The sequence below is a fragment of the Podarcis filfolensis genome (genome assembly GCF_964270895.1).
Source record: "Podarcis filfolensis genome assembly, chromosome: 1".
Classification (NCBI taxonomy): Eukaryota; Metazoa; Chordata; class Lepidosauria; order Squamata; family Lacertidae; genus Podarcis; species Podarcis filfolensis.
Window position 1 is genome coordinate 134,036,128 of NC_139604.1, and position 14,331 is coordinate 134,050,458.

A 14,331-nucleotide genomic window follows, 5' to 3' on the forward strand; every position below is an offset into this window, starting at 1 on the left:
ACGTTCCCTTGGGCCGGGGGTGTTGGTTCTGCGTAAAGAACAACCTCCCCCTTTTTTTTGCTGGGAGGAAATGCCATTAGCATGCCATATCAAACCATGGAGGCTGACTCACCACCCTAAAATTGGATTTGGAAAGCCCTGGCTCCCCCCCCCCCCCACATGTGTGAAAGCCCTTGCACAGACTCATGTGCTCAAATCTCAAGCTGAGACAGCAAAATGATCTGGAGCGTTGGCTTCAAGAGTGTCAGCCAAGCAGGCGGGAGGGGAAATGAATGGCTGCTCTGGTCCTCAGGATGCTTTTGCACCTTCTAGCCCTTTGTCACTGATGAACCAGGATGTGGCATCTTCTCTGGCCTTTGGGGCTTTTATCTGCAGCTACTTCCCTTCTCCTCTGGTCACACCACTCACTGACCACCCCCTTTCCACCCCAAGCATTCTTGCCTGGGTGGAAAGAGCCCTTGAACTCTAGTAAGGAGCAGGGCTGGCCAACAACGCTTTGCCACCTGGAATGAAGAACCATATGGGACCCTGCACCCCGCCCGTGTGCAAAAGCCAACCATGCTGGGAGTTGCATGCCAATTCAGCACTGGCAATGGGACAGCTCCTCCACATCTGACTTCCTTCAGAGACTCAGGGGAAGTCAAACAGCTCACACAGCTGTGTCCCCTCAGCAACTGCCACCCGAGGCAGGCACTTCCCTCAGCCTAATGGTAGGGCTGGCCCTGCTAAGAAGAGCCTGGCTGGATTAGGACAAAGGCCTTTTCAGTCCAGCTTAGTCCTTTCCATGGTGATGAACCAGGTATCTTTGGGAAGCCCAGAAGCACAAGACCACTCTCCCGTTCATGAAACCCAGTAACTGGCTTTTTGAGAGGCTGTCTGTCTCTGATACTGGAGAAAATATAACAGGCTATGGGCAGGACCAATCGCTGTCTGAGGCCACAGAGTGTCACTGTGTGACTGAATGGAGAATACTGAGATGAAATAATCTGATCCAGTAGAAGGCAGGTCCTCATGGACCTCATTATCAAGGATCCCTTCTCTCACACAAGTACTCTGACTAGCTAGTGAGGTCCCCTTGGGAGGGCCTTCTCAGTGTTGGCACCCTGTCTCTAGAATTCTCTCCAGGAAGACCTGCCTTCTGCTGCTTGAAATGTCCCTCGAGCAAAGACCTTTTATTTGCCCAGGCCATCTAGGTTGTGTTTATTAAATGCTATTTTGTTGTTGTTGTCTTGCTTTTATTATCTCAGAAAGGGAGCCTGTCTGCTGGATCAGGCCCAAGGTCCTGTTCTCACAGTGGCCAACCAGATGTTCCAATAGGAACCATGCAAGCAGGATAGAAGCACTGCAGCACCTCTCCCCATTTGTGATTGCCAGCAACTTGTATTCAGAAACTCTCTCAAATGCTGGAAAGAGTGCACGGGGTCCTGCTGGATCAGGCCAATGGCCCATCATAGCACAGCATCCCATTTCAGCGTTGGCCAATCAAATGCCCATGGGAAGCCAGCGAGTGGGAAATGAGGCCCCTGTCAATTGGTGGGGCCTTTTGCAGGTGTCTTCTGCAACATATAATTGACACAATAATAGTGCATTAGTGGTGGATTAGTACAGGCAGCGACTGTTGTAGGGGCACCTGATATGTGCATGACCGTGCATGTGAGCATCACACTGAACGTGGAAGTGACCCGAAAATGTCACAAAAAAGTCACAGAAAGGGGCACAGAAAACTTTGCAGGCTTTTTCAATGGTGTTTCAAATATACTTGATTTCGCTTAAAAGCATGGCACATTGGAACGTAACCTGGCTGCAAACTGGAAGTTGTCTGTATTGGAGTCCACACCTCACTCTGCTCCATGAATGCTCCTGCATTGTCTAGTGATAGCCTTGTACTCAATGAATTTAAGAACATAAGGAGAGACCTGCTAGATCAGCCTCCTCAATTCTTTCTCTTGATAGCATAGATTCATTCAACCCAAAATTTATGAATTGTCCATCTCTTGAAAGTTTTCAACTTCTTTGTGTAGAGCAGGAGGAATCTGTGGGCCATCTAGATGTTGTTGGATGATGGTTGGCTAAGCTCCCCCGGGCAGATGGGATCTGGAGACCAGCCCCATCTAGAGGGCTACAGGCTAATCATCCCTGGCCAAGGGTCCCAGTTCTCACTTTGGGGGTCATGTCCCAGGCTCAAATCCCAGATTAGCCCATATTTGAGGAAATGAAAATTAAATCATGTGTGGGAAGAACTATAGCTCAGTGGAAGAAGACACACATTGCCTGCAGACCATCTCCATAATTTCAGTGACAGGGCTTCAGATCTTGGAGAACCAGTGCTAGCCAGTGGGCTGATTCAACACAAAGCAACTGTTGATGCTTATCCCAGAAGGGAGAGGGGACCTTGAGAGTAATGCAGGTCACCCTCTTATTCCCCCTCCCAGGTTGACTTTGGGAACTTCTTTCTGTATATATGCATGTCTTCACTTTTGAGAAGCTCCTGGGAGGGGTATGTCTTGTGGGTGTCAAATGGCTTCTGAGCCCACCCAAAATCAAGTTGGAGAAAAGACCTGATGCCCAAAAGTGTGATGCAGAGTTCCCCAGCTTGCACATCATGTCCCCTTGCACATCATGTCATCCAGATTTGGGGGTGTGTGTTATGGCTGGTTTTGCTTTGGCTTCCAGGACCAGGGCCAGGAGTCACATATTTAAGAACATAACTATTCTTCACTCATTTACTACCCTCCCGTCACCCTAATGTCCCAGGGTGATGGCCCAATGGACCGTCTAATCCAGCACCCTGTTCTCACAGTGGCCAAACAGATGTTCATTGTGAGAAACACATTAGCAGGACCTGAACACAAGGACTCTCCCCCCTCCTGTGGTCTCCAACAATTTGGATTCAGAAGCATTATTGCCTCCAGCAGTGGAGGAGAGCATAGCCATCGTATCTAGTAGCCATTGGTAGCCCTCTCCTTCTTGATTTATGGTTTATATTAATGGGCCTAGAATCCTGGAATTGTAGAGTTGGAAGGGACCCCAAGGGTCATCTAGCCCAACCCCCCTGCAATGTAGGAATCTCAGCTAAAGCATCCAGGACAAATGGCCATCCAACCTCTGCTTAAAAACCTCCAAGGAAGCTAAGTCCACCTTCTCCCGAGGGAGAGCGTTCCGCTGTCTAACAGCTCTTAGTGTCAGAAAGTTCTTCCTGGCGTTTAGTTAGCCGTGTCCATTAAGAACATAAATTGAGTCTGCTGGATCAGGCCAATGGCCCGTCTAGCCCAGCAATCCGGTTCTCACGATGGCCAACCAGATGATGCCCATAAGCAAGCCCTGAGCGCAAGAGCCTCTCTCTCTTCCTGCAGCCTCCAGCAACGGGCATTCAGAAGAACTGCTGCCTCCAACTGTGCCATTCTGGCTGGTAGCCATCGAGGGCCGTCTCCTCCGCCAATATCTGTTTGCCTCTTTTAAAGCCTCCAAGTCGGTGGTCGCCGCTGCCCCCCCCCCCGGAGGAGGGGGCATTTCCACGCTTTAGCTATGCGCTGCGTGAAGAAGGACCTCTTTCCATCCCTCTCGACTCTCCCCAGGAGACGGGTCGGCGCGCCCTAGCCAAAGATGTCCAAGCAGACGTGAGCGAGATCCCTGCACCCAGCCGCTTGCCGACGAAGCGTGCGGTGCTGCCCGCAAGCCGGCGAGCTTCCCACAGGCCAGGAGGAGGGAAGGAAGGAGGAGGTGCGCGGAGGCTGGGCAAGCAGGAGGCAGGCAGGCGCGGCGCCTCCCATTCCGCGGCGCTCGCGAGGAGGAGAAGCGAGAGGCGGCGGCACGAGCGGTCCCAGCGGCTGTGGCGGCGGTAGCGGCGGCGGCGGCGGCGCGCGGTTGACGCGGCCGGCTCGGGGCTGCCTTGTCGGCTGGCGGCTCGGAGCACGTAGCGCCCAACGTGACCGCGGCGCGCAAGCCCCGCAGCTGCTGCCAGGCGCGCATCCTGCCTTTCCCAGCCCGGGCCCGCCGCTGCAGGAGGAGGAGGAGGAGGAGGAGGAAAGAGCCAGCAGCCCCGCCGCCCGCAGGCCCGGGAGTGCGCCGGGGGCGCTCCCGCCATGGCTGCGCCCTGTTCCGCCGCCGCCGAGCCGCAGCCGCCGGCCCCGCCGCAGCAGAGTGCGCCGCGCAAGGAAGCCGCGATCTAGCCGGGGCTCGGAGCCTCCGCCGCCGCGCGTCGCCTCCTGCCCGGGGGGCCCTCCTCTCCGCCTCCTCCTCCTGCCGCCGCTGCCTCCCTCTCCATCCTCGTCCTCGCCCTCCTCCATCCTCGGGAGCCGCGAGCGGGCCGTGGCGGAGCGAGCGAGCGGGGCGCGCCTCCTCCTGCTCCCGGTGCCCTCCGCCCGGATATGTGGCTGCCGCTGCTCCCGCCGCCGCCAAGATGGATTTAGCCTACGGGGCCGTGTGGCTGCTCGCCGTGCTGCTGGAGGGCATCTCCGGGCAAGGCGTCTACGGTGAGTGCCGGCCACCGGCTCGCTACTGCTCTCTCTTTCTCTCTCTCTCTCTCTCTCTCTCTCTCTCCCCCCACCGGAGGGGGAAAAAAAACAGCCCACCTCCCGCGTCGTGGTGACCTTGCAAGCATGGAGAGCCTTCTCTTCGCACCCCCGACCTTCCGGGGCTCAAAAAGCAGCTCTTTCGCACTCCCCCACCCCCAAATCTCAACCGAACGAGGCTCGAACTCGGGTCTTGGCTCAGGCGACCGGATTGCTGCCCCCACCTCCCCGCCGGTCCGGGAAGCGAGGGAGAGGGGAGGGGGACCTGCTCTGCGCCACCGAGGAACGGTGGAGGGGGCTGGCATCCCAGGGAGAGGGACCGTTTGGAGGGAGCTGACTTTGGGGTGGGGAGGGAGGAATGGGAGATTTGGCGGAGGGTGGTGGGCAAAAGAAGGAAGGAGAGGAGAGGAAGCCCCAGGCTCCCTCCTCTTCTTCCTCCAGCTGCAAATGCAGCCGGTGGCACATCTGGGCACCGGGCAATGCCCGGGAGGACTCGGTCCGTCTCTGACTCGCTCCGTCCACCGCTCCATCCTCCCAGCTCCGGGCTTTCTGGAGCTCCGTGTTGCCTAGGTTGGCCGGGCTCTCCTGGGCGCGTAAATGGCCCCCTCTGTTCTCTTGCTGGCCCCCGCTCCCCTTCTCCACGCAGCTGTCTAAATACCAGCTGCAAAGACCTCGGGAAAGAGAAGGAGGCTCGTTTGCCTCATCCCTCGCCACCTCCCCCCGAAAGATGCGATGCCAGCCACGGTCTGCTTGCACATGGGAGGGGGGAATCTTTCCACCTCTGGGCTCGGTTTGGGAGCCTCCAGGGGGTCTTGCACTGGTGGGCAGGAGGCCCTGGTGATGGGCGCCCGGAGAGGCTGGTGGGTGCAATCCGAGGCTGCAGAGACAGGCAGGCGTGTGCGGAGATGTCAGCAGAGCCCAGAGAGAGTCTTGGAGGCTGAAAAAGACCTCTCTCTCTCTCTCTCTCTCTCTCTCTCTCTCTCTCTCTCTCTCTCTCTCTCCCCCCCCCCCCCCGTTTCCTGAACTCCTCTCAGCCCTGCTTCCCGGTGAGCGGAGGTTAGGAGAGGTTTTGACAGGCTGCAAACTTTCCCGCATCTATTTCTGGGGTGGCCTTTCAGATCTCTCTCTTTTTTTGCGGGGGGACGCTTCCCTGTAGAAGGTTTTTGGTGTGTGAGTGTGCGCCCGCGTGTTGGAAGGATGCTAAAAATAACCCTCTATTAAATCTCCCCAACCCCCGGTGTTGTGGAGGTGGAAATTAACTCGGGTTGGCAGCCAGGGGGAGATGGAGTTTAACCCTCTGGAAGCAGCCGAGAGCGGGCGGCATCTTCAGCGTGGCACATTTACGCACACACAGCGCTGGCCGGCTCCAATGGCCGCGGTGCCCGGTTTGGAGGAGGAGGAGGAGGAGGAGACGGCGGTGGGCGCCGCTTGTGCCATGCAAATCTCCGGCTGACGTTGGCAGAGCGAGGGGGCGGCGGGGGAGGGAAGATTCATTCACTCCCCAGGCAGGCAGGCAGGGAGCTTGCTTCTCCTTCTCTGCGGCAATTGTGTGTGTATATGTGTGTACAAAAAACCCCTGCTCCTCCCCAGAATCAGCCTCCTCCTGCTGCACCGAAAAGAGACAAGGCTCCATGCCTCTGTATCGAACCCCTTTCTCCCCCTGGAAGTAACTGCTCCCCCCTTTCTTTTTTTGCTTTGGTAGGGGTGGGGGTAGTTTTGCATCTTCCTTCTGAATTTCTCTCATTCATTCCATTTCCCTGGCAACAGCCTTCTGATGTGGGGAATGCCGAACCCAGAGAGAGGCCAAACCTTCCCCGCGTCTCTTCTCTCCAGCTAGTGATCACACACACACACACACAGAGGGAAGAGATGGATTTCATGCCTCTTTGAAGAGCATCCTCTCTGGAAAGGGGGCTAGTGGGCAGGGCTGGCTCTAGGCCAGAGAGGCAGGCCCATTGGTTTCCCCTGGTGCCTGGATGGCCATTTGGTAACGATGAGTGGTTTCTCTTGGGCCCTGGGAATGTTGCCTCTTGTGTGGCTTTCCCGCGATCAAACCAGGTTCTAGCTGTTCTAGGTGGCCTGTTCCTGGGGAGAAAAAAACCCCAAACAAATTCCTCTCCTCTGGTGTGCTTGATAGTATCCCCCATACACTTCCACCAATTTCCTTCCTAGCCGAACACCCAAAAAAATATTGCATGCAGAGAATGTGTGTTGCTGAAGTTCTGTGCTAGTTTCATAATATTTCCTTTGGGGGGGGGGGCAAATGCATGAGATTTTCACCCCTGAACAGAGCACTCTAATGGCACTTGGACTTGTGTTTGGTTATATTCAATTTATAATGATCCCCCAACCATCTGTTGATGTCCCTGCCTGATTTTGTGACTCCTGCAGATCTGAGTTTTGATGGCAGGTGGTGTTATTTGGCACCATGGTTGCACATATATATATAGGGGGGAAAAAACCTTCTTTGTGTGAGTGTGCATTACAAAAGGTTCTTCTCGGAGAACAGGATGTTCATTCAATCTAGTGTGTGTGTGTTTCTTTTCTCGCAAAGACAGCATGTGATATGTGGGCAGGAAGAAACAGGCCACGGTCAGTCTTGGTGGCTCTGAGATGTGGGATTCCTGGAGTCGGGCACACAGCGATGTGTGTGATTGGCATAACCCTTTCCCGCTGCCGTTTTGCTCAACGCTGGGTGAGCTGTGCTCTGGTGATGAGAGTGCATGGATGTGGCAGCCGACACACAGCTCTCCCCTGGCAAATGGTGTGTGATTCTACTCACACTCCCCATTCAAAACACGGTGGTTGGTTGAGGAATTTCACCTGCAGGTTTTGGGTGCGAGTCTGCATCTAGAGACGGTTGGTAGGACTTAGTCGGCAGTACCCCAACCCTTCCATCAATTCCTGTTGAAAAGGATTCTTTTATATAAAAAATGCAGATAAAGAATTGTCTTGCCCTCCATGGTTTTGAGGTTCTTTTATCTCCTTTTTTTGGCTATTGCACACAGCTGGAATCTGTTTGGTTTTTTTGTGTTTGGTGTGTGCAGACTGCCCTAAGGATTCTTTCTTGTGGGTTTACCTTTGCTTTGGCATTTGTGATGGTCCTGCATCAACCGGTTGGATTTTTGCACATCCTCCGTTGGCCACCTGGAATCACCTGCCCCACTGGGGGCTGGGAAATGGAGCCTTTGTGAACCTCGCAGTGCTGTGGATACCCAGGTAGGCTGTTGGGTGGCTTAGCAGGGTGCTCAGATCCAGATCATTTCTGATTTTAAGACGCCCCTTCTGTGGAAGATGGGGCCGTCCATGTAGTATTGTCCAAAATGCCTAGTTCAGCAAAAGCAACTCTAGTTGAATTATTTCAATGTTTTGTGCTCACCACCTTCTCCTTGAGCAGCAGAGGCCTCTAGGGGGCAGTCTTTCACAGGGTCAGTTTCCTAATGATGAGACTGTCCTGGAGAGATAACACTTTCTTTTGCTGTACCTGTTTGCTTCAGGAAAAATGCATGCCAAGCTGGAGAGGGAAGGCAAGAGCTGGCTTTCTAAGCAATGACAGTTGTTTTCCCAAAACCAAGGAGTTTCCACAGTCAAAGCTCCTTCTTGAATTGTGGGGGGTGGGGGGGACGACAACACTCCCAGGCATCTCCTGTTTAGTATCTCTGGATTCCTAACCTGTAAACAGCTTCCTATTAAACCTCACCAAAATAGGCAGAACTTGTGCTCCAGCTGGTAGCCACCAGCAATCAAGGGCCAGCAGCGCTCATCTATCGGTAAGCAAGCATCTTCTCGCCATTGGCAGTGGTTCTCAAACTATTTTCTCTGGGCTCACACTGATTTTTTAAATTGATATTGATATTGGTATGAATATTGATGCCTTTATTGATATTGATAAATATTGATTATTAGGTGTACTTCTTATACATTGGAGAACCAAAAGGAACAACTCCCTAGCAGGGCTTGATTTATAGCACAGAACACAACTACTTTATAATATGATCATGGGACATCCCCGGAAAGTATAAAATAATGCAGCTACATAAGAACAGGAATCATTCCCAAAATATAAGTATAAATGAGCCTCTTGCGTATGGGCCTCAATGAGAGGGGTGAGCTTGCACAATCACTTGATGCTCTCATCTTGCAAAGATATCCAGTGCTTTTTTCTATAAAAAATAATGTTTAGGGATACTCTCATTTTCCTATTCATATTGAAATACTGCCCCTCAATGAGGTCAAACTTAGATTCACAAAATGTTTAGGGGTATGTGTACCCCTGCGTACCCTCAGGAAAAAAGCACTGAAGGTATCTATCTCTGTTCTGCAAAAAACTAAAACAAAACTATACAATACTATACTTCACTGAAAGGTTTAGAAGCTTCTTTGATTGTCCTTGAATCTTCCTGCCACACTTGCCTTCCTCGCCGGCCACACTAGTGTGCTGCTTCACCCCCCTTGAGAACCACTGTTTTAAGGTGTCCCTTGTAGCTATTGGCTAAGGCTAAGCAAACACCTTGGGGAAAGGCCATCTCCTTACTCGGGAATTGTAATGTATGTATATTTATTTACAATGTCAAAAGCACATGTGTAAACTAGCTGACACACACAAAATCTCAGATATACACCCTGTATGCATTGGGGATTGCAGAGTTTCTGCTGTGGTGTTATTCTGAGAGTTCAGTAAGGCAGCAAGATTTGCTTTTGGGTGTTTTCTCTTTTAAATCAGAACCAGTGAAGGTGGTGAAAGTCCTGTGTGAGTGCCTGGAGGCGGTTGGAGGATGGATGGCGGCTAACAGATTGAGGTTGAATCCTGACAAGACAGAAGTACTGTTCCTAGGGGAGAGGGGGTGGGCAGGTGTGAAGGACTCCCTGGTCCTGAATGGGTAACTGTGCCCCTGAAGGACCAGGTGCGCAGCCTGGGAGTCATTTTGGACTCACAGCTGTCCATGGAGGTGCAGGTCAGTTCTGTGTCCAGGGCAGCTGTCTACCAGCTCCATCTGGTACGCAGGATGAGACCCTATCTGCCTGCAGACTGTCTCGCCAGAGTGGTGCATGCTCTAGTTATCTCTCGCTTGGACTACTGCAATGCACTCTATGTGGGGCTACCTTTGAAGGTGACCCGGAAACTACAACTAATCCAGAATGCGGCAGCTAGAATGGTGACAGGGGACAGCCGCCAAGACCACATAACACCAGTCCTGAAAGACCTACATTGGCTCCCAGTACATTTCTGAGCACAATTCAAAGTGTTGGTGCTGACCTTGAAAGCCCTAAACGGCCTCAGTCCAGTATACCTGAAGGAGTGTCTCCACCTCCATCGTTCTGCCCGGACACTGAGGTCCAGCTCCAAGGGCCTTCTGGCAGTTCCCTCGCTGCGAGAAGCAAAGCTACAGGGAACCAGGCAGAGGGCCTTCTCGGTAGTGGGACCTGCCCTGTGGAACGCCCTCCCACCAGATGTCAAAGAGAAAAACAACTACCAAACTTTTAGAAGACATCTGATGGCAGCCCTGTTTAGGGAAGCTTTTAATGTTTAATAGACTATTGTATTTTAATATTCTGTTGGAAGCTCCCCAGAGTGGCTGGGGAAACCCAGCCAGATGGGTGCGGTATAAATAATAAATTATTAGTATTATTCCCATTGCCATGACTAGGCTGGCATCATCTGCCACTAACCAACAGCAGATGTACATTGGAAAGTTTGCCTGTGCACAGAGAGTATATTCAGCAGGTCCTGTTTGCAGGTATCCCACAACCATCTCATTGGTCACTGTGAGAACAGGATGTTGGGTTGCAGGAGCCAATGGCTTGATACATCAGGGTCTCCTTATGTTCTTATGGCCACACTCTTATGGCCTTTGGAAACAAGGGTCAACAGCTCAAACGGCAGGCATTCAGCAGCTTTGAGAATGCCCTTCTCTTGCTTCCTCTAAAACAGCTTTTCCAGCGTGTTGCTCTCCAGTTGCTTTGAAGCGCTGGCTGAGCCTGATGGAAGTTGCAGTCCAAATCATCTCCCAGTTTTCATTGCTTATCTTCATTGCCAGAGAGCCTTTAAATCTCAGCAAAACGTGTCTGATGGATTTATTATTATTATTATTAAAAAAATAACAGTTACCGTTAATAATCTAAAATCTTGACACAAGTATGAATATTATGATTAATATTTTGCCAGGGCTAAGAAGGCTCAATCAAGGATTTTGCTCTGCAAATAGGTAGAAGAAAGGTAATTAATTTCCGTCTCGGAGCTGCTTCAGTTCAGTGGGTTCAGAAGCTAGCGGCAATTTTTAAAATATATAATCAATCTCCTGCAGCCCTGGACAGAGTTCACAGAGACCCAGTGCAATTGTCCAGTTTTACAGGGATTCACATGGACCTTTAAAGCATTATGTTCCCTTTCTTGTGGAACTCAAAATATCATGCAGAGAGTTCCCAGGGTGGTCTCCCGTTCCACCATTGGCCAGACCAAGTCCTGTTTATCTTTGACAACTGAGTAAGAGGCAACATTATAGAAGTTTGTAAAAATTATTCATGGCATGGAAAGAGTAGAGAGAGGAAAGTTTTGCTCCCACTGTCACAACACTATAACTTGTGGACATCAAATGAAGTTGAATATTGGAAGATCCTGGACGCATAAATGGAAGTACATCTCTATTCAGTGCAGAGTTAGACTATGAAACTCCCCTCCACCAACCTAGATGGCCAAATTCATGGAGGAAAAATCCATTGATGGTTACTAGCCATGATGGCTATACTCTGCCTCTATGGTCAGAGGCAGCAATGCTTCTGAACACCTGTTGCTGGAAACCACAGGAAAGGAGAATGTTCTTGTGCTTGAGTCCTGCTTGCTGGTTTCCCACAAGCATCTGCTTGGCCCCTGTGAGACCAGAATGCTGAACTAGATCCACCAGGCTCCTCTTATGTTCCACTCATGTGCAGGCTGTTCCAGAAATCTTTTCTTTGTTTAAATTTAGCTACAGAAGAAAGAATGGCAGAACTCTCCCTGAACCAGCCTTCTGCAACCTGATATCCTCCAGAGGTTTGGGACTGCATCTCACAACCATCCCAGTCTACATGGTTGTATCATGCTGGGGCTGGTGGAAATTGCACTCTGCAGCATCTGCAGGGCAAGATGGTTGGGAGAGAGACGTGTAGCCTTGGGTACTTCAGGACCTTGGAGAGTCCTTGTGGCATCTCCCAACAGCCTCTGAAGGCTTCTTTGCCATTCTGCAGAACTGGTACGGGCAGACAGACTTGGTTGGGAGCTGATTGAGACTCCTCGTCAAAAGAGGTGCCACTTCCAGGGTCAGAGCTGGACTCCTCCCTGGGGAGTTTCCCCTCTAGACAGACTGTAGGACCCACCACATTTCTATGACTGTATGTTGTTTCAAACTATTCTTGACATTGTGTTTTAATTGTTGTAACCTGCCATGGGACCTTAGGGTGAAAGGCCTAAGAGCTGAACCTGACAGTTGTCCCTATTGAAATTCATTTTGTTGGCTTGTGGCCTGTTCTCCAATCTGATAAGGTCCAATCTGGCCTCGGTCCAGTATACCTGAAGGAGCTTCTCTCCCCCATCGTTCAGCCCTCACACTGAGGTCCAGCGCCGAGGGCCTTCTGCTGGTTCCCTCCCTGCGAGAAGCCAAGTTACAGGGAACCAGGCAGAGGGCCTTCTCGGTAGTGGCACCCGTCCTGTGGAACGCCCTCCCACCAGATGTCAAAGAGAAGAACAACTACCAGACTTTTAGAAGCCATCTGAATGCAGCCCTGTTTAGGGAAACTTTTAATGTTTAACAGACCACTGTATTTTAATACTTTATTGGAAGCCTCCCTGAGTGGCTGGGGAAACCCAGCCAGATGGGCGGGGGTATAAATAATAAATTATTATTATTATTTTGAATTCTGATTCTGTCTTCTGCTGCATTAGCTACCCCTCCCAGTCTGGCATCATCTGCAAATTGGATGAACGCCCCCTCAATTCCTTCATACAAGTCATTCATAAAGTCTTTGAACAACAACAGGCCCAGGACAGAACCTTGTGGCACCCCACTTGGCACTTTTTTCCAGGATGACAGGAACCATTAATGAGTCATCTTTGGTTTCAGTCTGCCAACCAGCTACTAATCCACCTAACAGTTACCTCGTTCGACCCATATTTTACCACCTTCCTTGCAAGAATATCATGAGGGACTTAGTCAAAAGCCTTACTAAAATCAAGATACGCTATGTCCAGAGCATTCCCCTCATCCACCAAGTTCCATCAAACTTAATTCCATCAAAAAAAAAAGAAATGAGGTTTGTTTGACGTGACTTATTTTTGAGAAACCCATGTTGGGTCTTAGTAATCACAGATCACAGATGATATATGCTGTTGGAAGATCCAAGATAATTTTTTCTACCTGTCTCTCAAGAGTCTGCTTTCATAAACTGATTGACAATAGATTCAGGATGGAATCTTACTTCATTACTTACTGCTTGAGTCAATGTCTTGCTGCCTGTTAGTCATGGCAGCTACATTTATTTGCTATAGACCTAGACTGTCATTTATCCATCACGGTCACAGGGTAGTGTGCAATGTGCCTGTTGAGACAGCAATGAACAATGGAGCCTCCAGCCTCAGGGGTAGCCTACCATGGAATACTAGTTGCTGGAGACTGGGGTTGTCTTGTGACTCTGTGACTACGCTGGCTGCTATGTGAAACAGGGTTGTGACCCCAATTGACCCACTCTGGTCTGATCTAGAGGGTATGCCTGACGCTTAGGACATAAGAAGCAGGGTTAGCCCCTTGCAAGTGCTGTAGGAGTAGCAGAGGTCTGCATCCAATGAGCTTCTCCTACTGCCTTGCGGTGTTGCTATGAATGCTGGGGCAGCTGTGCTGTTTGCTCGTTGAAGTCAATTGGGAAGACAATGTTGTCTTGGAGCTGTGCAAGGTTGCTAGGGTACTTCTTGCGGGTTTTCCACAGACATCTGGTTGTCCACTGTGAGAAGAGGCTGCTGGACCAGTTGGGTCATTGGCCTGACCCAGTAGCCTCATATTATTGTATTATGCTCTTATGAAATATGTGAAACCACAGCCAGTTTGTAGTAGACTCTGTCGGCCGCCGTCAGTAGCCAGATCAAGGGATGGTTCATTGCCCGCTTTATGGTGATCTTAGATTTCTCCCTCTCCTTGTTCCCCCTTCTGTGGGCTCAGAGTCGGTTTCAACACAATCCCAATCTCATTTCCTTGATCTGCTGGAAGCGGGCACATCTCTGTGTGATACCATGTATTTCTGGTGATTGTGGGAAGCTGATAGCATTTTTCAAAGCTCCTGGAAAGGTCGAACAAAAGGTCCTGTTAGCCTCTTTGTTTAGCATACTGACTTTATTTTCTTGGGGGGAGAGAACCCAACCTTAGAATTACCTCTTTGTCAATCCCGACAGGAGTGGTTTTTAACTCTCCATATGCAAATTAAATGGAGAACAAACACGAGTCTAATGTTGCTTAATAATAAGAGAAGCTCAGCTTTTCCCTTTCCATGCTTTTATTCAAGAGGGGTGTCATGGGGCAATCATTTAAGTAAAACGAAAGGGAAGAGCACAGCATGACTGCAAGGAGCCATTGTTACAGCAAGGAGGATACAAAATGTGAGATCATTAACATAAGAAATATCAAGGAGATTGAGCTTTCAAAAGGACAATTCTCCCTTTTTTCTCGAAGGAGGAGGAAGAATAGCAAAAGTTCGCTCTTCAAGTCAAGTTCCGGAAAGCTGTAAGAGTTTCCTGAGATTCTCAGAAGACCCAGGAGTCAAATTCTAGCTCTGCTGGAGTCTACTGAATTATAGAAGT

The 14,331-nt window shown here is 50.6% G+C and overlaps 1 protein-coding gene across 2 annotated transcripts in view; it reads left to right on the forward strand.

Moving 5' to 3' along the window:
* The first annotated feature begins 4,190 nt into the window (after positions 1–4,190).
* MDGA2 (MAM domain containing glycosylphosphatidylinositol anchor 2) overlaps positions 4,191–14,331 on the forward strand; it is a 386,993-nt gene continuing 376,852 nt past the window's right edge. For both annotated transcript variants that reach the window (XM_083612013.1, XM_083612014.1), the window contains exon 1: positions 4,191–4,472. In XM_083612013.1, the coding sequence (XP_083468139.1) occupies positions 4,400–4,472 (73 nt within the window). In that variant the 5' untranslated portion in view covers positions 4,191–4,399. The remainder of the gene's footprint in view (positions 4,473–14,331) is intronic.